This window comes from Grus americana, chromosome Z (assembly GCF_028858705.1).
Source record: "Grus americana isolate bGruAme1 chromosome Z, bGruAme1.mat, whole genome shotgun sequence".
NCBI lineage: Eukaryota > Metazoa > Chordata > Aves > Gruiformes > Gruidae > Grus > Grus americana.
In genome coordinates this window covers 73,962,411-73,985,525 of record NC_072891.1, presented here as the reverse complement: position 1 = coordinate 73,985,525, position 23,115 = coordinate 73,962,411, and the positions used below count along the sequence as shown (strand labels likewise).

General features: G+C 41.6%; 1 protein-coding gene across 4 annotated transcripts in view; it reads right to left on the bottom strand.

Moving 5' to 3' along the window:
• MOB3B (MOB kinase activator 3B) overlaps positions 1-23,115 on the bottom strand; it is a 94,079-nt gene that overhangs the window by 22,531 nt on the left and 48,433 nt on the right. For 3 of the 4 annotated variants that reach the window (XM_054809329.1, XM_054809331.1, XM_054809330.1), the window contains one exon: positions 178-380. The exons of the other annotated variant lie outside the window; for it this stretch is intronic. In XM_054809329.1, coding sequence (XP_054665304.1) covers positions 178-380 — 203 coding nt within the window. The remainder of the gene's footprint in view (positions 1-177; positions 381-23,115) is intronic. 4 annotated transcript variants of the gene reach the window in all.

Below are 23,115 nucleotides of genomic sequence, written 5' to 3'. Positions count from 1 at the left end.
AATACTGCAGCAGATGGAATGGGTCTATGGACAGAGGCAAGAGTTCATCCCTTTAAATTGCCTGTGTTCAATCACAGACCTTATTCCCAGAGGAAACTCACTGCAACAAGTGTGGGAAAGGCTCAGCGAAGGGAGGAGGAAAATTTCCTAGAGCTTTCCCCCAGACCACACACTTACCAAAGGCTCTAGTTCTTTGCGGTCTATGAGGTTGAGCTCTGTCACAAAGTAATAAAAATGCTTGTAACAGGTATTGACGTGGGCCTCAGCCCCCATAAGGATGATACGGTCAAAGTGATGGATGTAGACATGAACAAACACCCGAAAAAGCCGGCAGAGTATCTTCTTGCAGATCTGAAGGAAGTTCTTTGGAAAGGGAACACCTGTGAATAGAGAAGGCAGGGTTGTCATAACCATCCTGTCATCCTCCTAAGACAACAGCTTTGGAGCAAAGTGTGAGTTTGTAAATACAAACTAGGTTATGACTTCCTAGGCTTCCTTTCCAGTCCAGAAGATCATTTAATGCATACATTTATCTGACCACTAGCACCAAAGATAACCAAATACTTAAACAACTTTAATGCATCAAGACTGACAGGTACTGGTCCATTTTTCTGGAAGAATTTAATGGAGGAACACCCGGTACTGTAACGTTCAGAAATGCGATTTTCACTGCAGTGCACACTGTCCCATTAACATCAATGGCTTTATATCCTGAGGTAGCTGTTGCCCATACTATTACAGACAGAGTTCGTCCTAGAAGTGATAGACACTCTCCTGCTCACCTTATTCAACAGTGGCATTTCACAGCATCAAAATTAATAACGAATTTGAAATAACCAACTGAAGGACAGACCCCTTTGCTTTCACCTTCCTCCCAGTTATGTGTACCCATCTGATCGCTCTTTTAATAGAAAAACTCTTGAAGAGACACGGGAACAGCTATTCCAAAATACTTCAGAAGTTACACCACCTTGCAACTGGAGTCTCCAAAGCAGCAGCAAAAGCAACACTTGCAATTAAACAGCCAGGCATCCACAATGTGGCACCAATAATTCTTTCAAAACCCCTTTTAATTAAAGACTGATCTCACATGGCATTGTGTATCACTGAGCTGCCCCAGGAAGCTGAAGGATTCATCTCCTTCTACGATTGTGCCTCAGACATGATGACTTTAGTGCCGTGCTTGAAACTCTACTGCTACTTTGCTTTGTTGCACATCCTCCTGATTTTTTTAGTTATAGTTCATGTTTTATTCAGATTTATATTACATAACTGTAGGTATTGCTTCTTTAAAAAACCCAACAAACCTCACAGCTAAAGAGTCCCATTATCCTATGAGCCCAGCTCATGCTATCAACAAGAAAAACGTTTATCATCTGCAGAAAGAAGATGGAGATATTAAATTAACATTGTTGCAGGCGTTCTAGTTTTCAAATTTCAATCTCCTGTTAAATATTGCTCAGCATGCATAAGAATGGTGAATTAATGGACAAATTGCCCAGTTTTACATGAGGACATACAGTAAGAATTTCCATACTGAAAGCAGGTTTTTTATTACAGATTACATAAATTATCAACTGTGGCTGTACCCAGTCTGGATCTCATCAACAGACACATGCACCTTATTTTGGACTCCCTGGCCAAGGAGGTATCAGGGTTCACACTGCAGATGTGAATACCGCTGTGTCTGTTAGCACATGAGTGGGGAAGCACATTAGCATGCAGAAGTGTCCTGTTCAGTGTATCCCTGAACTGCTTCTATATTTGCCATTGCTGAGGTGCAGATAATGCAGGAAACTGTCTTGTGCGGTTTTTTCGCCTGGACTAGGTTCATCAGAGGCAAATCCTTTTGATATAATTCCAAGTAGCTTTAAAGATGCAGTGAAGCCATTCTTACTCCTGATGTACAAACTGGGGACTAGATAAAAAGCTACATCTATCAAAGCACAACGACTTTATCTCCTTAAGAAATGTTTGCTTTTGGTTGTCACATCCATTCATCTCAATGCTAAAGCTAGTAACGATGGTCACAGAGAAGGAGGCCTAAATGTGCAAGCCATGAACTGAGGCATCGCTAAACTACAGAAATGATAATGTGTACAGATGTCTTGGTAATATTTGAATCAAATCTCCATGCAATTAGTCAAACACCTGGATTATAACAAACCATTGTTGTTATTTCCAAGGGCAAAATAAATACAATCTATCAAAAAACATAACAGAAACCCCAGTTAGTTGCTTATTAACTAGGGGGATCACATTTCAGCCATCACAGCATGGCTAAATTCAGGAACGATTCCAGCAGCAGCCTGCTCCACATTTTTGTAAAAGCTACCCAAACCAGAATTTTAAAAATATACTCAAGAAAATGGTAAGTTTTTAAAAAGGGGGAATGGGAGTAGCTGGCACTTGTCACTGCAAGCTGGTTCACTGAACTGAGAGATGAATTCTTGAAAGCACTGTATTTTCTGATCCAGAATGGGCCCAAAATGGAGAATAATTAGTTTCATCTTCCACAGGCTGACATATGATTGTTGCTGAAGAATGTTACTGTAATGAAGAAACTCATACTTCTGTGTTAACTGACTAAAACAAGCTGAATAAACCAAGCTGACAAATCAGCCCATGTTCCTACTTACCAGTTACAAGCACTAAGTGCAAAGGTGGTAAACCACTGTTTCTGCTGCAAGGAAGGACTTTCATCTGACAGCTTTTTAGATGTGTTGGGCAGTCAATTTGAGGACACGTAAATAACACACAGAAAAAAAAACAGCTGGTGCAGAACAGCCTAGGGTACATAATAAATTTGCAGTGTTCCCACTGCTCCTCATGTGTATTAATTTTTCAGACAGGCTGTGTAGTTTCATTTGCCATTGCGGAACTTCTCCAATTTTGCAAAGCTATCTCTGTTTCATTTACTCTTAAATAAACAGTGAAACATTGCTGCTATCACAGATTTACCACCTGGGTATGGCAGAATCCATAATGGCTCTCTGACTTCTCTCCCCATCTTGCAAAACTGGTTTACAAACTGACACGGTGTCCTAGAACAGTTAAAAAGTGCCTCCCTGCACCACTGAAAGCAATTGGTAGCTGTGCAGTGAGCTAGACTCCTCAGCCCTGGAGAGCCTGCCAGCCAGTCTGTCCCTGGAGTACAGACAAGGCTCAAAGTCTGGTCAGTCTCAAGGTACAGATGAGCATATGGAGGTGGCTGCAGCACTAGTTTAAGCATACACTCTTCTGCTCTTTGTGTTCAAAATTAGACAAGAATGATGGTAGAAATGCAGTCTCGAAGAAAAAAATAATCTAATACAACAGAAGAGATTCGCATCTCAGTTAACACTAGAATGAATCCAAAGTCATTCCATCAAAATTTTAAACAATCAAAGTAAATTATTCTAGATTTATATTCTGAGGTCAGAATTTGGCCTAATGTTTTGTTCCCCACTGCAACAGCTATAGCTATAAATAAAACAATCACAGAACATAATCATTACGAGTGGCTCTTGGGAATGGACTAGCTTAGATTTAGATCCTTGACTTGTTAAAGAGTCTGTTCTCCAACCTGCAGCTCAGCCACAGTAGCCTTTGCCGCCTCCCCCTCCAAGCCCTCATTTAACATGGAGTCCAGGTTTAATAATTCTTTTGTAGTTAAAAAAGGAGAGGAAGAGAAAGGAAAAAACCCAAACCCACCAAAAGTCCAAGTATTTATTAAACTTTGGATTCTTTTTAACAGTGAAAAAAATTTCCAAGAAGAAAGATGATTCTGTTACTATCTGCAAGGTGATACTGTAAAGAGACAGAATGTAAACTCAGCAAATTAGATTGCTGAGTTATGGTTATTAAAAGGCAAAGAAACACAAAGATGTCACTGAAATCTTTGAGCTAGCTGCTACTTGCTGAAAAAAGTATTTCTGGGTGAGTGAACTAGAGCCTTGATTCATCTGTAGGCTAAGCCCCTGTGCTGCTGTATGAGAAGAAAGTTAACACAATGGTCCTTATTGTTAACTTGGTGCTCAAAACCCCAAAGCTCCCCATTAAGTCTCAAGAATGTGCAAGCAGCTTTCAACGTCCCAGTCTCACAGTAAAGCTCCTTTAACTCAGGGTTATACATGCAATTGAGAAGCAATTCAGTGGGGGGTATGTAGGCATGGTGTAACCGTAACAAACATGGCCAGCATGACTGTACCCATACCTGTCTGGAGCGTGAGCTGTACCTGCCAGTGCTGTACTAACAGACAGCCTCCTCCTGCAGAAAAGCTGCACCCAGATACCCAGATACCTGTTGTTACAGATGCACCACAGCAGCACAGGGGAACAGTCATGTCACTTCCCCGGTGTTCCAGCCTCCCACCCATACTCCCTTGAACTTTTTGCTTCTTTTAACTTGCTAGAAAAGGCTACTGCTAACATGAGCAAGACTATATAACTTCCAATACTCAACTTGCCTGATCCATTTATGAAGTTCTTTTCCATCGGCAAATGGAGAGATTTTCCCCTTCTTTTTGAAAACAGTCTTATATCCACAACTCTCTGTAGGCTATTGACTTCATTCCTTACATGTTCTTAATTTGCTATCAGGTGAGTTGCTCCTGTGCCAGAGTGAGCATCCAGATCTAATCTATCCATCACCAAAGAGACATATAGCACAGTGCTAACAAAGCGAGTCATGCAATTGATCTGTTGTCTTATTTTTTTGAGTATTCCAAATACATGACAACTGCAGACTGTCATGGCCCTCCTCTCACGACGCTAACTCCCCAAAAGCACTATTACAACTACTATCTGCTCATAAGGCTGATCACAATAACATGGAAAAGTGTGCTGACCATCTTGTGTGATGATTACCACTAAGTTAATGGTCTGTTGGTTTAAAATGTTTTAATGCCATGATGTAGGTCCTCATTTAAACCCTGCTGATACAAAACCTGCTCTTTGTACGATGAAAAAAACTGGTGGGATAAAACAAAGACTAAAAGTAAGAAACAAAATTAGGTGGGGATAAAGGAGAGTAACTAAAGGTCTGAGTTGAATACAACAGACAAAAAGTCTGTCTCACTTGATATATGACCATCTTGAATCTTCTTACTTCAGTATGTATCACAACCTCCCCTGAAGTAGGTCAGTTGCACAGGTTAGAGAAGAAAAGTCATGATACAGTTTGTCTTTGTTGCCTGATTATCTCTAGGCAAGAGTGAGAAAGTATATGGTCCCAGGAAGTCAATGCTGAGGAACCAGAAAGAACAACCCAAACTTTTTGCCTGTAATGTTACATGCAGTTCTCGACTGGCTCACGCTCCTGCCTCTAACATGCAATGAAAATAACTGCCGAGTTAAATCTTCTATGATGCCAGAGGTATGAGCATTTTTGACCGTCTGTATGCGTGTGGTTTGAAGTCTTGCATTACTCAAGGAAAGCTGGTAAACCCTTTGGCAATTGTGCACAGATATTTTGCCGCACATTTGAAAATCCTTTTACAGGCCACAATTGTAATTAATTCTTTTTAAAAAATACACACACATGGGGAAAAAAGAGAGACTCCCTTCTCCATTGGCAAAAGAATTGACACTACAGTATTGCAAACACAGCTTAAAAACATACCAACCTGGAAAAGTAACAATATTTTCGAGTTTCATAATAAAGAGCAAGAAAATGGTGTTACCATAACCTAACAATTTGGAGAACGCACCTGAACCAAACTCTTCCTCCCCTCCGCCCTCAGTGTTTTCCTTCTCCTACCCCTGCACCAAGTATAAAAATTTGCAAAAGATGCCCCCAGCTATTGCTGGAAGCTTTGCTGCTAAAACACCTATCCTGATCCTAGCGGATGTTTAATGTTATCTCAGTGTGTTGTTGGTCAAGGAAGTGTCTGTCTCAAGGGCCAATGAAAACAATGTCAGTTTTGCTCAACTTTGTTCCTCACATAAATAAGTAGACAGCTGCAAAATATTAGAGATAAACTAGACTACCATGTACCTAAATCCTCCTGATATGCCCTCCTTTCTGCTCTCATATCAGAGAGTAGAAGGAAAACGCTCGAGATGATATGGCTTACTAAGCACAACGGTGTCCTTTTCTCTTTTTAAGCAGGACTGCCTCTAACAGTGCTACTCTTGAGTGAATAAATTAGCAGGCAGACCCACTGTCAGATCCTCAGCAAAGGTACTCATGTGCTGTCCTGCAGAGAACTCGAAATGGAACAGGGTACACATCAGAGAATTGTTTGCAGCTCTTCACTACTTGAACATCCACAACAGCTCTCCCTGCTGCTCTGTGTATCAAGAAATAGGTGATGGCACTAAATTTTGCCATTTAATTAACAACTTCACCAGAAGAGGCGTCTTAGAATGCGAATACTGTAAAATACCTAAGTGTGCAAAGCACCTGAATTGACTCTCCCTGAAATCAGAGGACAGAAGGGCCTAAATCCTTGCACTGCATAAGCCAGATCCCTTGGATTTTAAGCAAATTTACAATCCTGACTACAATCTGACCTCCTCCCTGTTACTTATTACTTCTGCCTCTGCTGCTGCAGAGGAACAGAACAGAAACACTGCAATGCCAGACAGCGGAACACTCATGCTGCCTGTACCACGCAAAGCTAGTTTTACCCCAGACAATAATCTAATAAACCTATTAGAATAGATCTGTGGGTCTTCAAGGCAATGAGAACACTGAATGCTGTAAAAAACTGCAGCGTCGTGGTTGTGTGACAGTATAACTCATCAAACACATTTGTCTGCCCTGGAAGATTCATCTTCACCATAGTAACAAAATGAGATTTGTTGGAGCATTGCATTTGAACAGCTTTATATGGCATTAATATATACATAGTCTAAAATAGGCTTGGAGATGCATTAGAATAATTTAGAGCTCTCCCTGCCTTAGCAGAAACTATAGTACAGGTGAACAAAATGCATCCTGTTCTGGGATAGAAAATATAGCAGCCATTTGGCAGTATAACAGCTTAGGATGGGAAAAGATAGTTTATTAGCCTGATGAGTGAATGTAGGGGAAAAGTATGTACAAATACTGGAGACTGGCAAAGATATCAATGGAAAAACTCTCCTCCCCACCCAGCAGAGGTTTGTTAATAGCTTTGTTCCTACAATACTTACCAGAGTCTGACAATTTCTGGGTAATTACATGGTTTCAGCTTTCCATGCTGAGTACACCACTGGCCAACATGGCTTTTATCTTTAACTTCTGATGTCTTCAGGAAACAAACACTGGTTCCCCATTAATTTCACAGGGACATGGGAAGACGTGCGCTGTTCTAAGGGGCCCTCTCAGGCTCACTGATGCAGAAAGATGCAGCAATATGAAACATTAGCAGCAGCAGCAAGCAGCATGGGCTTGGAAATGCACTCAGAATCAGACAAAACAGCCTCCTGTCCCAAAGACACAGATGTTGCAGCAGTTACCTGAAAAAACCAGAAGCCTTACATCTCCCAAAACTCAGGGCATGACATTAACAAGTAACTGTAGTTGAAAGGTTAATATCACAAAGGAAATATTTGTTCTTCAGATAACTGTGCTAAATTCCTTCTCAGTGGGCCATTAGAAGAAACATTCAGGCAGTTCTAACACCTTAGATCACAGCCCTTGTGTCTCCTTATGCAAGTCATTTTCTGACCCTTTGATATCTATGCTGATTTAGGAATCTTCTATGTGTATGAGAATATCTTCAGTGCACATCGATAGTTCCATGGAGAGGTGATTTAGAAGTTTTAAATCAATTATTTTTCCCTCCAGTAAAATGTAAATTATATAGCAGCATGACAGGGAAGTTTAGTGGAAGATCAGAACTTCTAATCTGGAAAACTAAGATCAAAAAACCCCAAGAACAGAATCCTGGTCCTTGACTGTGCTTGAGTTAATCCTGATTTACAACAGCGCAGCCTGGAATAAAGGCCAGCCTCCTGGGAGAGAATTCTGCAGGCTGACAAGCAAGAGTCAGTCAGGGCTTTTAAATCTGCTTTTACAGCCCTGAGGAGAAGGACTTGGGGGTATTGATTGATGAGAAGCTCAACATGAGCTGGCAGTGTGCGCTTGCAGCCCAGAAAGCCAACCATGTCCTGGGCTGCATCAAAAGAAGTGTGACCAGCAGGTCGAGGGAGCGGATCCTGCCCCTCTACTCCGCTCTGGTGAGACCCCACCTGCAGTACTGCGTCCAGCTCTGGGGGCCCCAGTACAGGAGAGACATGGAGCTGTTGGAGTTGGTCCAGAGGAGGGCCACGAAGCTGATCAGAGGGCTGGAGCACCTCTCCTGTGAGGACAGGCTGAGAGAGTTGGGGTTGTTCAGCCTGGAGAAGAGAAGGCTCCAGGGAGATCTAATTGTGGTTTACCAGTATATGAAGGGGGCCTACAGGAAAGCTGGTGAGGGACTGTTTATCAGGGAGTGTAGTGACAGGACAAGGGGTAATGGGTTTAAGCTGAAGGAGGGTCGATTTAGATTAGATGTTAGGAAGAAATTCTTCACTGAGAGGGTGGTGAGGCACTGGCACAGGTTGCCCAGAGAGGTTGTGGATGCCCCATCCCTGGAGTGTTCAAGGCCAGGTTGGATGGGGCTTTGGGCAACATGGTCTAGTGGAGGGTGTCCCTGCTCATGGCAGGGGGGTTGGAACTAGATGATCTTTGAGGTCCCTTCCAACCCAAACCATTCTGTGATTCCATGATTCTATGATACATGTTTAACAATTTTTGCTTTAGTAACATCGGATCTGAGGGTAACACAACAGATGCTTTTCAGTACTCTGTTTTTACAACTGGTAAATGAATGAAACCATCAGCTGAAGAAAAAAGAGCCAAGCAACACTCCGTGCCCCCAGTACACTTAAGCACTCTCAAACACCAGAGAGCTAAGCCAGATTCACTCTTCAGAAGTCTGTAACTGCAACCTGCTGCCAGCCCATGCCCTTGCCCAACTGAGGACATCCCCAGGCACCTGAAGTTTTGCTTCCCTTGTTTTCTCAGAATTGCCTTACTGGAAGAGGTTAGTTCCTTCCTTCCATGTAAACCCTAACTAAACAGCATATCTAGCTTTCCTATGAGGAATGCTCAGGACATGCCTGGTATGCACTGGTTGCAGCAGCTTCAGTACCAAAGGCAGTGGTGACTTTTCATTTCAGGGCAGAGCCAGAGAAGGTAGTGTTGTCTGTCTTTTATGTATCACTCAGGTCTGGTATTTCCAGAGCTGAGGACACTCAAACCTATTTCTGCTGTTTTGCAGGGGAGTATGTTTATCAATAGAAAACTGATGAATCTGGGTTCTGCATGCCATCTTCAAGCCACTGCACTGAAAGGAAAAGGAGACTTGCAATGTCAGAAGGCAGCAGAAGACATAGCATGACTCTGTAGCCCAGTGGGTAAAGTCCTGCTCCCGGAAGTACTGTCCCAAAAGTGGGGGTTCGTATACCCAGTGTGCAATATGCCAATATACACACAAAGCAGAGGTATTTCATTGCATATTTGAGCAGATATGGGTGTCTATCCCGAGGCAGCACACCTCAAAGCTCCAAATCAATGGTCATTTATACACTTAGTATTAACATATTCATCTTTCTAATACATATGCATTGTTATTCTCTTCAATGATTGGGTTAGATTTCTTCACCTAGCACACAAAGTAGAACGCATGGTCAGCTCTTTTCTCCGCCTTTATCTTTTGAGTAGGTGGTATAACTGGGGTAGGTGGTCCATGGGTTGGTGGTCGCAGTTCCCCCTGCCAGAATTACCTTTCCCCTAGTTTCCCGTTACTTTTGGCAGGTCTAAATGGTTCTTCATGGTTTACTGAGTGAACTAATAATATATCAGTTAAACTTCAGCTTTCAACAACCACCACCTACCTACCAGCTGGCCTTGGACCAGCAGGGGTAGGGCTACACAAAGGCAGCATGACAACTTGATTCATATCACATTTTACATTTGACTTTACTGTCACAGAAGTGCTCCTGCATTTTGCAGTAACATATTCATCTCATAAAAGAAACTCATTTCAAATCATTCTGGAATAGGAACCAGAATACACTGGACTGTATGCTCACAGATGACAGTACTTTCCAAGAGATTTCAGGTTATGTCAGCAGGCACACATGCACACACACAAATCCACATATGCGAACTCACCCACACACGCTTGCACTGCGAAGCCTGCTTAAAAGCTATCACTGACTGACAGGTTTTGGATCCAGTGTAATTCCAAAACAGGAACTAAAGTCATATAAAGAGGATTTGAACATTTTGATTGCATATGCCCCTATAAGACTGTCTTTACTGTTAAAGTATAGGCCAGTGATGGTTGGATTTACAAGGCACTCAAAACCTACCATTGCCCACGCAAAGGAGCTATTATCATTTAAACAGATTTTTCAAATATGTCATGAACAGGTAAGATCTGTCTCTTCAGATGCCTCGGGCACCACCTGGTACCTGGAAATCAAAAGAAGCTTTACCACTAACTTAATTGAACATTAGTCTGGAAAATCAATGAGCAAGAGTACCCTCTTTCTTTTAAAGCATCATAAAGCCAAGCAGCATAGTATTATTTTAATGTCACTAGCAAAGGAGAATTACAGAAACAATTTCAAAAGTTGCATTAACTTGATCTTAAACAAATACTTTTGCAAGATTCATGTGCTAATAAAAATTTTGAATGAAAATAAGTCAATAAAAATGGAATGCACTACAGGACCAAAAGTTTTCAAAGAGAACAAATGAAAGGAATATTTAAAAACATAACTAGCCAAAAATAGGCTGATTTGCTCTATTATCAAATACAATTGATAAAGGCAGGCACCCTGATTTCACTAGAGCAAAATTTTCTCTTTAACAGATCTTGTAAGGGTTAATACACTCTCACTCCTTCCCTAACTCAGCATCCATCACCCAATTCCTACTCACCAAAGCTTGGAATATCAACAATTTTTGACCTCCTCAAACACTATCTTTAGCAGAAAAACCTCAGGCCCCACTAGTCATGGGCAACACCATCTCATTAACAGACCTTTTAACTATTATATAAAGAACATTTCTACATTGCAACAGCTTCAGCTATATGAAGTCTTCCTTCGGTCTTGAAAACTGCCTGTAAACATTTTCTGGTTTTCCATTTAATGCCTACTGAATACCACAGAACTGAAAGAAAAATAGGCAATGATTATTTTAGCTTAATATCTTTTCCTAGAAGCTAGAATCTAGTTCTGCAGGAATTACTTTGATTTCATTTACAAGAAGAACAAGAAAACAGTCATTAGGCCTTAATTTTCATAAATGAAAAGGTTAAAGAAATGCAAACACAGAATCATAAAGTGTTTCTTTAGGGCGCCTGCTTTCCATACAAATTAATAAAGTACTTTTTTATATATGCCAGAAAAACAGTATATACCTGCACTCCACTCCTCAGATGCAGAATGGATACCATCTACATTCCTGCCTTTCCTTTCACCTTATAACTGAAATTGAAATACTGGTCAGATCCCCACATTGTTTTTATTATGCAGGGACAATTTAACTGAAGGGTGGATTTACAGGGATTTTTTTGTTGGTTTTGGCACAGCTTTAGAAACCTACAGTAAGACTAAGTGCACTTATACTAGCAAGGGTGATTACTCCAGTAATAGAGCTAAACATATACTTTTCAGTTTCTTGCTAAGAGACTGATTTATCTATGTGTTTAACATGAATCATCTTAGGAGCAAACATTCATTTATCTTCATGTTTACTGTTTTAATGTCTATATGTTTTTATCTATAGGTTTAACTTAAGTTTACATGATCTCTGCCACTGTTCATATGGTGTATAACATCCATCATCTTTTAAGTTTATGGGCACGTATATGGTCATACTAACTAACATAGCCTGAAAGCTAAGATATTGAAGGACAGATAAAACTTGTGTGTAAAACCTGGCAGAGTTAAAATTTCCTTTCTGTAAAGCAGGACAATATGTGAATATGGTCTTGGCTCAGCAATTATCCCTAAGCATCCTTAAAGAGGAGGTACGCAGTAGCACAGGTGCTAGTCGCCACCTCTTTTGTGCTTGCAGGCTTTGAGTCTGTGTGTTTGGGCTCTGAGCACCAATGAACTGTGTAAGATGCAGAGCACCTACATCTTAGACAGCACTGCCAAAGACAAATGAACTACTAGCACCTGGAGTGAAGTCAGCTATGCATTACTGAAAAAAGGACTACCAAGAACCAGATGAAGAGCTTCAAACTATTACAGACACATTTCTCTGATACACGGTTACTAGCAGAGTTCTGACAGGTCAGTGTGCTGGCAGGCAAGAACAGACTTTCAAAAGGGTTTTGGTTTTGCATTTTGAAGAGTATCCGTAGGTACTGGGCTCAAGGTGGCTCTTCCATGGAACAAAAACCATGAATAAATCTTAGAGGAAAAGGATTTCTTATTTCCTCCTGCTTACTCACAAGAGACCTGTTTATATTTTTGATTTCTAAAATTCGGAGGACAGCATCAATACTAGTCTCTTAAATCCTCCTCTCACCCTCAGGATTTCCAGTTCAGTGTGTCTTAAAACATTAGATCTTCATGAGATTGAATAGGCCAGCCTGCCAACTTACCCTTTAGTAATGTTCCAGGAATCTGAGTGTTACAGAAATAATGTCTAATGAGGTGCAATTTGTTATGAGTATACTGGAGAACTCCACCTGTAACAGAAGATACAGAGAGGCTCTACAGTTCACACACTCAAGGCATTGTGCCTTTTTCTTTCCTCCTATCTCAGAGATAAATGCAGCAGCAGTTGTGATTCTGCTGACAGCAACAGCTTAACATGGCCATGGAAGTGGGACTGTTCAAAGAACAGTGGCAATAAACACATACATTTTCACAGCAAGGAGTAACAGTAATGATGTAAAACTGATGGTTTGCAAAGACCAAGTACTTGATCTTCTCTGCTTGGACCACATAGTTCCATCAGGACAAAACACTGAGCAAAACATTTAATTTTTAACAATAGCATAGTATGCACTGTTGGAGCACCGCAAGAGGCTACTGCATGATAAGTGGAAGCATGGGAAGGGATCTAGTGATGTGCTGTTACATGTCTACAGTTTCAGTACAGTGCCTTCATCTGCAAATACACATAGGCTTGCTGATCCTCAAAAGCAGATTTCTACAAATGCTAACTAAACAATTGTGAACTAAACAATTGTGAACTTAGACAATATAGTCTTTAGGCAAGCAGTTATCTGTGCATGCCCTGAGATCCAGTGGGTTCATCTATTACATTTAAGCATTAACACGTGACTCTGAGGAAAAGAGAAAGTATTGAGGAAGCTCTACAGCCCACCGCTCAGATTCAACACAGATATGTGCTGGAAAATACAATGACATTCAAAGAAAAAAGATTACAGACTGTGTTCAAAAAACTCCTGCAACAAACATGCTATATTGAGGGTAAAAACCTAGACAGAAGTGGTAAGAAGACAGAGATGGCTGTTATACTCCATTTGGCCATCACAGACTGATACTGCAACGTAGTGTTGTTCAATATGCAGGGCACAGAACTTCACATACTCATTTCTGCATTAAGTCATACTTTCTGGCAACATCATGGTTAGGAATCCACTCATTGTTTCCCAGAAATGTCACATTTTGTATTAACAAAAATGAGTAAATATGAAAAAATGTTCAACAGCAGCACTGCGTTAGTATGTACGGTCCATTATTATGGACCATAGTATTCTAGTAGAGTTTCTAAATTTCTGCTTACGGAAACCGAGTGAAGTTTTCCCTGAATCCAATCGATACAACTGCATTGCTCTCCAGAGACTAGAGGTCATTGTTAGTCTGTTTATTTTTCCCCTGAAACCATCCCCATGATTAGAGTCTTCCACTCCTGCTCCTGATTCATAACACTTTTTCAGTGGGACTATTCCCAGAACAATGTGCTTACAAGCCTCAGGACTTGGTCAACATATTCCAAACATTGTGACAGCTGCAAGACATGAAAAGATGACTGATTTTGTATCCAGACCTCTCCAAGGGCTTAGGAGATCATGCTGCCTTAGAGAGTATAGTGAACTCTTACAGCACCATCACAAGTGTTCCTATGTGGACCAAGTGGTCCACTCATCAAATCCATGTCTCTCCAATTTAGAGACAAGGATGTCAGGTGGTACAATGTCAAATGTTTTGCACAAGTCCAGGCAGTAAAGTTTCACCACACTGCTGGAAGCTAATGCTAAGTATGACCTTAGATTCAGAGACTGTCCATTGCCCTGAATCGCGTGCTGCCTCTTATACTTTCCCAGCATTCAAAAAGCAAAGTATCTTCAAAGAATCTCTCATGGCTGGCATTCACACACTGACATGCTCAAATCATTAATAATTTTTGAGATTTTGAAAGCTACTCCAAGCTCTTCTTTTTCCTGTGAGACTATCAAAGCTAAAAGTAAACATTCAGAGAGTTTTGTGCTTCTGCTTCAAAAAAATTTTTAAATATAAAAATTTTCAAAATGCAGATGATGTTCAAAACCAACTGAAATATAAATTGGAAGCTTTGTGGCTCTCTCTCATGGGAAAACCATGTTAGTAACAAGGCAATGCGTGGAGTTCAAATGCAGTATGCAGATGGAAAGTTTAATAGGTATCTTTAAGTACCATCAGATGATTTTACAGCTTGTCCCTGGCCAACAAGGGGAAGTGGGCCATTAAAGATGTAGTGCTAAGAAAGAATAATCTGCCAAAGCCAGCAGACGCTTATTGGTTGAATTAGCAGTTGGAGTCTGCAGCTGAGAGTCCTCACACTTAATTTCTTTCTTTGTCTGTCACCAGGAACTAGCAACAGAAAGTTTAAAACAAGAAAGCAGCGTCCATTTTGCTCAGCAAAGGCTACTGGAAGTTCACACAGGAAGACAACTACTTGCCTTTTTGGGATCATATTCTCACAAATAGGTTATAAGTCAAAACTTTGATCCCAGAGGAACAGGATTGGTGGTGGAAGTTCACAACTTTGAATTCCTGTCTAGGTGATTAAATCTAGACCAGAAGAATGGAGACATTATAGAGGAAAAGGTTGGGGACATGTAGCAGCCAAACAGAGCCAAAATATAAACAAGAAAAAGTTATTGTTCACTGCCATTTTATTCAAGAAGAAAGGATTGTGAAAATCAAAATACAGTTTTATATGAATTTTCATTTAATTCCCTGGAAGTGTTCAAGGCCAGGTTGGATGGGGCTTTGGGCAACGTGGTCTAGTGGAGGGTGTCCCTGCCCATGGCAGGGGGGTTGGAACTGGATAATCTTTAAGGTCCCTTCCAACGCAAACCATTCTATGATTCTATGATTCATTATAATTACTGAAGAAAAAAAAAAAAAAAGGCCAAATTAATCTGTAACTAGTAAGCTTCATCTTCAATATCGTATACTTTTTGTAATCAGCCCCACTACTGTGAAGGCAATTTTACACTCTGGGAGGTTTTATAGAAACTCATTTTGTTTGCTACAACTTCTGTTATCCCTCCCCAGAGAGTCACCTGCCTGTGTCTCCCAGCACTGCTCCCGGCATTTCTGAATCACTGTCAGCTATGCCATCCCAAGGGGTTTTGAAAGAGGGGGGCTGCCATCCACCAGTTACAGCAAGGAATGTTTTGGCAGGGTCTGTTTCAGGTTAGTTTGCCCTCTATGATTATACCACAAAATTCCATTTAAAAGGTAGTTATAAGCACATCGGAAATTGTAATACTTGTTCTAAGTGACCATATGATACACATTGGCGGATATGACTGGAGGACTGCAATGGAGGGATGCAGAATTTTAAGGAAGGAGGGGCAGAGAAGGCAAGAAGGGGAGCAACCTGCTGTGTGAGAGCTCTGGGAACGGAAAGAGTTCTGCCTTGGGACAAGTAAGGAGTCAGTCAAGAGCTTCGGTGTCAAGATTGGCAGGCAGACCAACATGGGCACTGTTGTGGTGGCTATTTGCTATAGACTGCTTCCTCAGGAAACAGAAGTAGATAAGGCCTTCTGCAGACAAGTGGAAGAAGTTTAACAGTCACAGCCTCTGGTCCTCACGGTGAATTTTAACCCCCCTGATATCTCCTGGAAGGACAGTCCAGCAGGGCTCAAGCCTGCTGGAGACTTCTTGAGTGCATTGCAGCCTCCTTCACAGGTAGTGGAGGAGCCAACAAGGAAAGGTGCTCTGCCAGACCTGATACTTAATGAAGAAGGAAGAACTGATGAGGGATGTCAAAGTCAGAGGAAGCCTTGGCTGCAGTGACCTTGAGGTCATGGAGGTCAGGATCCTGAGAGGAGATAGAAGGGCAAAAATCAAGACCACAGCCCTGGATTACACAAAAGCACACTTCAACCTCTTCAGAGATCTGCTTGGAAGAATCCCATGGGATCCAATTCTGTTGAGAAGAAGGGTCCAGTAGGGCTGGCTGATAATCAAGGATAACTTCCTCTGAGCTCAAGAAAGGTCTATCCTGACAAGTAGGAAATCAACCAAATGTTACAGGAGGCCTGCATGGATGAGCAAGTTGCTCCTAACTGGAGTTGAATCTGGCAAGATATGTGAACAGCAACAATAAAGGATTTTAGAAGTACATAAACAGCAAAAGGAAAATTAAGGAAAATGTGGGTCTGCTGCTGAATGGGGCACGGGAACTGGTGACAAATGATACAGAAAAGGACAAGGTACTCAATGCCTTCTTGGGCTCAGTCTTTACTAATAAGACCGGCCTCCAGAAATCCAAGGCCCCTGAGACCAGAGGGAAAGTATTGAGTAAAGAATAATTACCCTCAGTGGAGGAGGACTAGGTTAGGGAAAGTAAACAAACTGGACATATTTCAGTCCATGGGGCCCGAAGGGATGCACCCAAAAGTGCTGAGGGAACTGTCTGCCACTGCAAGGGCACTCTTGACTACCTTTGAAAAGTAATGGTGACTGGTGGATGTCCCCGGAAACTGGGGAAGGGCGAGGGGAAAGATGTGGGGAGCTCCATGCCAGTCAGCCTTACCTCAGTCCCTGGGAAGGTGTTGGGAGAAAATCCTCCAGGAGGGCTTTTCCAAACACATGAAGGACAAGAAGCTGATCGGGAGTAGTCAGCATGGCGACACAAGGGGAAACCACACTTGTCCAACCTGATGGCCTTTACAATGAGGTCACTAGCTAGGCAGATAATGGGGACAACAGTTGATGTTCTTTACCGTGACTCTAGTGAAGCCACTGTATCCCATAATATAATCATAGAGAAGCTGACAAAGTATGGGTTAGATAAGTGGACAATCATGTGGATTGAAAGCGGGCTGAACTACTGGGCCCAGAGGGTTGTTATCAGTGGCATGAAGTCCAGTTGGAGGTAAGTCACTAGCTGTGTACCTCACGGCTCAATACCATGGCCAATACTGTTCAGTATTTTCATTAATGATCTGGATGATGGGACAGAGCGCACCCTCAAGAAGTTTGCAGATGATACAAAGCTGGGAGGAGTGGCTGATACACCAGATGGGTGTGCTGCTGTTCAGAGAAACCTCTACAGGCTGGAAAAACAGGCAGAGAGGAATCTTACTGAGTTCAACAAGGGTAAACGCACAGTCCTGCCCCCAGGGAGGAACAGCCCACGCACTAGTACACTCTGGGGGCTGAGTGGCTGGAAAGCAGCTTTGCTGAAAAGGACCTTTGGGTTCTGGCAGACCAAGCTGACCGTGAGCCAGCAATACATCCTCACAGCAAAACAGGCCAAGAGTATCCTGGGCTGTATTAGCAAGAGTATTGGTAGCAGGTCAAAAGAGGTGATCCTTCCCTCTACTCAGCCCTCGTGAGGCTGCACCTGGAGTGCTGGATCCAGTTCTAGGCTCCCCAGTTGAAGAAAGACATGGACTTGACTGAACCGACTCCAACGCAGGGCCACAAAGATGCTAAGGGACTGGAATATCTCTCATATGAGGAGAGGCCGAGAGGTAGGACTCTTTACTCTTGAGAAGACTCAAGGAATCTTATCTATGTGTACAAATACCTGATAGGAGGGAATGAAGATGAGGGGGCAGATTCTTCTGTACTCCCATCTGGAATTGTACTCCAACAGCTGTAGGAGTACTTTGACAGAATAACTTATGGTACGAGACCTAGACCAAACAGTACTGAATACAGGTATCTTGACAGGTTCAGAGAACAATTCCTTCCCCAACAGCAGGAGAGGAATGCACATACACTTCCACTTCAGACCAACAGCACAGTATGGAGACTGGGAACAGATTCAGGGGCGCAGATAACTGAAGTACATGCTCAGCAAGGTTTCTGTGTATCTTGGCGAAGGCAGAATATCACTCTGACACTGGACAGTTTGTTTCCTCAGTGCTGGAATAGGCGTGAAAGTTAGTTATCACTGGAAAAGTTTGTAAACGTCTATTTAGTAGTCCAAGGCCAGAAATTTATCAGGTGACAGTTTACATGATCACAACACATAACATGTAAGAAGACTGAAAACAAGTTGCTCAACTTGAAAATGTAAGACTCCAAAAGCCAAACTATTAGAAAAAATGGGGACTCTGAACTCTCTGAAGGAACAATGCTTTAATAAGACCTGTAACTCCATGTGTGGCCTCCATAGCTATACATCCCCATGATGCTGAAAGGCGGGTACACTTCATTAGCTGTTGCTCTTTAAGGTGAGCTTTTGCGGGTTTGATTGCAGGGTAAAGCAAGAAATGAAATAGCTTTCAAAGGTAGCTCTAATTTTTTGCAGGATCCCTGCAGTTGCCTGACACAGAACTCTTTGCCAAGCAGAAATCCAGTTTTGTGGTCCCATGCTACATCCCCCCCCAAACTGAGTTTGGTACACTACAATGGTACTGGTGTATGTCTGAGGATCCCGCCTGTTGGGGAAATTTTCCAGACCTTTAGGACAGCTTTGGCTAGGCAGTGAATATGGACTACAGCTGGTGAAGAGAACTGGGCTTTTTTCTTTATTTTGGCCTATACACTCTGAGCTACTTGTCCAATGACAGAAATCATTAACTTAATGCTCCTAGTTATGCCATATAGAGTAAGTCTGCCGTAGAAAGATTCAGATTTTGGACTCAGAAATCTCACTGGAAGTAATTTGTCAGAGCCTGACTCTTTTCCCTCTATATTTACAAATTCCAACCTGATGATAAAAAATGTCAAGGGAAGTTGTACTACCAACAAAACAAGATCCTGATACAACAAACATAACTTTTGTAAATTAGCCTGATAAAAACTCACATAAAGAAAAGCCTGCTCTGCTCAAAAAAACAAGGAAGGTGTCATTGACACCCACATTTACTCTAAGAATGGAAAGATTTTTACATTTTATTTGAAGAGGAACTGCTAAGACATATTTTAAATGGAATGAAAAGAAGTTTTGTGTGTGATAACAGCTGAGCCCTCATAACAGGAGACATGCTAGGATAAGCTTGGGCAGATGACAGGAGAAATAATGGAAAATGAAGGAAAACTTTCATTTTAGCTGAAGGCTACATTCCATGTGACAATTTTTTCATCTTGATTATTTACATCATTGCTTGCTTTACATTTAGCTCATGTGCAAGCAGCTGCAGCTTCAAAATGAAGTCCTCGGTGTCCTGCAACCCAATCATCTGCAGGAGGCATGAACTATACAAAACTAAAACTTTATCACAATCCTGGTGACAAATGTCCACCCCAGTTTATATGTGTCAACAAGCATCAGTTGTGGGTTTTTTCCCTCTTTTGCCTTATCTCTGAAGGCAATTAAATTACTATACCTTTTTCTTTTTTCAGTTTCTTGACACTTGTTGCTGTGCCTTGGGACAATTACAAATGTTTCTGATCTTTACAGTAAAAAATATATACTGTTAACTGGTAATCAACTAGCTCAAGTTACAACAGAACCTGAATTGTTGTGAAACAAGCACTGATTTTTATTCAAAAATTTGGGGTCTGGATGTAATGGCTACTGTGACACAAAGAGTTTTTAAAATATGCCCAGCTAAAGACACTTTGTAAAGTATTTAAAGGAACTGCAAGTGTAGATGAAAGAAAAAACAGGCATAAAGTTTTAGATCCATTATTTTCACTTCAAAGGAGAACATAAGGATGTATCTTTATCCCAAACCTTCCAGCTGCTTTTTTCTTCACCTGGAAAATCTATGGGCACAAATTCTCAATGCAGCCCAAACCAGTTGAAAACTGAAATGAGCGGAACAGGGGGTCACCATGAAGAAAAAACAGTGGGACTGCCATTTGTGAGATCCTCATTCTTGCCAGAATCCCATGGATCAAAGGATCTTCTGAGACCTCTGAGACAATCTCTACCATGTGGATTGCTGGAAGCTGGGAAATAGCACCTTTCCTTTTTCTTGCACTCTTCTCCCATGGACATCCTCTGTTGGGCTGGATGGACCCTTGCTTTCAACTTCACAGGCTTTCTTCTGCAAATCATGTGCTCAAAAGCTATGGATCTGGAACCAAATATTCAAAAGACTATAATCTTGTAGGTCCTCAGTCAACAAGCACCTAGGGAAAACCTTTCTCTGTTTGATCTGCAATTTTAAGTCCTCCAGAAACTCTGTCAAGCTTTCTCCTGAACGGCTAGAAATGCACAGGATTGGAGTCTTTCTAAAGGATTTCAGTTTCCATTTCCTTTACTCCAAATGCATACACAAAGGTAGGTTTTTAGGAACAGATCAACAGTATTCTTGGAATTGCTGACACTATCTGTTTGTGGATCCACCAACAAACCACTGTGTAATCAAAGAAAAATAACTTCTACTCAGAATTTGTTATCTGAACAGCTTCTCATACATTATGTAGACTGCTTTGATTACCTGAGTTTTGGTCTCTTATTTGACAAATGAAATAGTAATATTTACCTTGCTTTATAGGGCTCTTCAACAAGTAGATCTTAAAAAAACCCAAAACAAAACAAAACGAAGCTCTAAAGCTCCAAGAGACAGGCGGCGATAGCATGCAACTAATTTTAAAGCACATAAATTCTAAACAGATGTAGTGTTTTAATACCCAAATATTCACTGGCATTTTTCTAAAAGGTCTGATGTCATCCAGCATGTGGTCTGGAAGTTTCCACTGCTAAGTACTATAGCTTCAGGCTTTAGGGATTTGTCTATTAGAGGGCTGAATTCTTTCTATTAAGACTGATTAGCACTGATGCTGTATGAAAAATTACTATTATTTCACCATGCTAATATTGACAGTATACATTTATTGGTAAACTATATTGTTTATGAGTTCAGCTGAACATCCACTTCTTAAAGGAAAAGGTACTTCTTTCCATATCCAGATGAAAGTTTTTTCTTTCAAAGACAAACTGTTTACTGTCCTCTCTTTCCCCTTCCAATTACTAACAGACTTTGATTATTCCCTTCTTGATCATTTCTGTTTCCAGATGTCTCTGCAACCTTCCTTTTGTTTCTCATGAGTCAAAGTGCCACTAATTCACATTATGAGAAGGAAATACAAGTTTCCATGGTATATTTTCAAGCATATGAAAAGGCATAGCCCCCCTGGTGTTCCTCAGACATATGACTCTGCGACATAGAAGAAAAAATCCTCTGTGTCAGCACTGTCGGTAAAGCCTGTTTCACTCTGTACCGTGTTGCTGAGATGCTTTGAGCATTTGTCAGGTCATTTCTAATTTTTGATTTTGCTTTAAGTGAGTTTTTCTGCTCAGTCATACGGTCACCCACCAGGTACCACAGCCTGCATTTACTCCCTATTCTAAGGATTCTAAGCATGGCTCATAGGATTTTCCAAGCATAGGAAAACTTGAAAAGGAAGACTCATGAAACACTGGAGAGCTATTTTCTAGGAAATTCCTATATTCATTTGCACATGGAGGCACCATCTACTTTGGTGCATCATTTGCTGGAGAGCGTCTTGTGTCAGTCTTCAGGGGAAATGGAACAATTTAGACCCTGGCTTTCTGGTTTTCTCTACTTGAAAAAAAATCTTTGAGATTAAATGTGTAACCACAAGACTTTGGGTCTTGTACAAACAGTGTCAAACACTGAAAATTATTCAATATTTCCACAGTCCCTATGCTGTACATGCAAGTTTTGTAGCACATGGCTTACTATAACCGAAGAATTTTTACTGTTAAGAGTTGTTCATCCCTGTGACACAGAGCTTACAACTCCGCCAGAAAATGACTGTCAGGCTGGAGAGCCTTTCTCTAGGGTCTCTGTCATTAATGTGAGTTACAATGTAACAACAGTTGTCTGGCATCTCACAGTGCACTGCTTAGGCACATGGAAGCTACATTAACCATCAATGGAGGAGAAGGGAAGTTTGTTGCTTTAATTAAGATAGCTTATGAATTTCTGTCCACGTGGCTGGTAGAAGCTAAGAATGAAGATAACTATTTCACATTATTTCTATGACTCATCAGATCTCTTTGCAGGACAAGCGCTTGTCCTGTCACAACTACATTCCTAAGATTGGCTGTCATTTTTTGGCTTCAAATACCAAAAGGCATATGCAGGATGCACATTTTGTTTCCTGTACGTTCTTGTACTGTGTTGGGTGATGGGTTCCAGTCAAAACTGCCCAGCTCATGGGGGAAAAAAAGACAATTATGGCAGCAGCTACTTGTATTAAGAGGAGAATGAATCCCAGATTGGTAGGGGTTGAGAGGGACATCTGGAGATCATCTAGTCCAACCCCCCTGCTAACGCAGCATCACCTAGAGCTGGTGACATAGGATTGCGTCCGGGTGGGTTTTGAATATCTCCAGAGAAGGAGACTCCACAACCTCTCTGGGCAGCTTCTTTCAGTGCTCGGTCACCCTCAGAGTAAAGAGGTTTTTCCCCAAGCTGAGATGGAACTTCCTGAGCTCCAGTTTGTGCCTGTTGCCCCTTGTCCTGTCACTGGGCACCACTGAGAAGACTCTGGCCCCATCCTCTTGTCACTCACCCTTTAGATATTTATAAGCACTGATGAGATCCCCTCTCAGTCTTCTCTTCTCCAGGCTAAACAGACCCAGCTCTCTCAGCCTTTCCTCATACAAGAAGAGATGCTCCAATCCCCTCATCATCCTCGTAGCCCTCCGCTGGACTCTCTCCAGCAGTTCCTGGTCTTTCTTGAACTGGGAAGCCCAGAACTGGACACAGCACTCCAGATGTGGCCTCACCA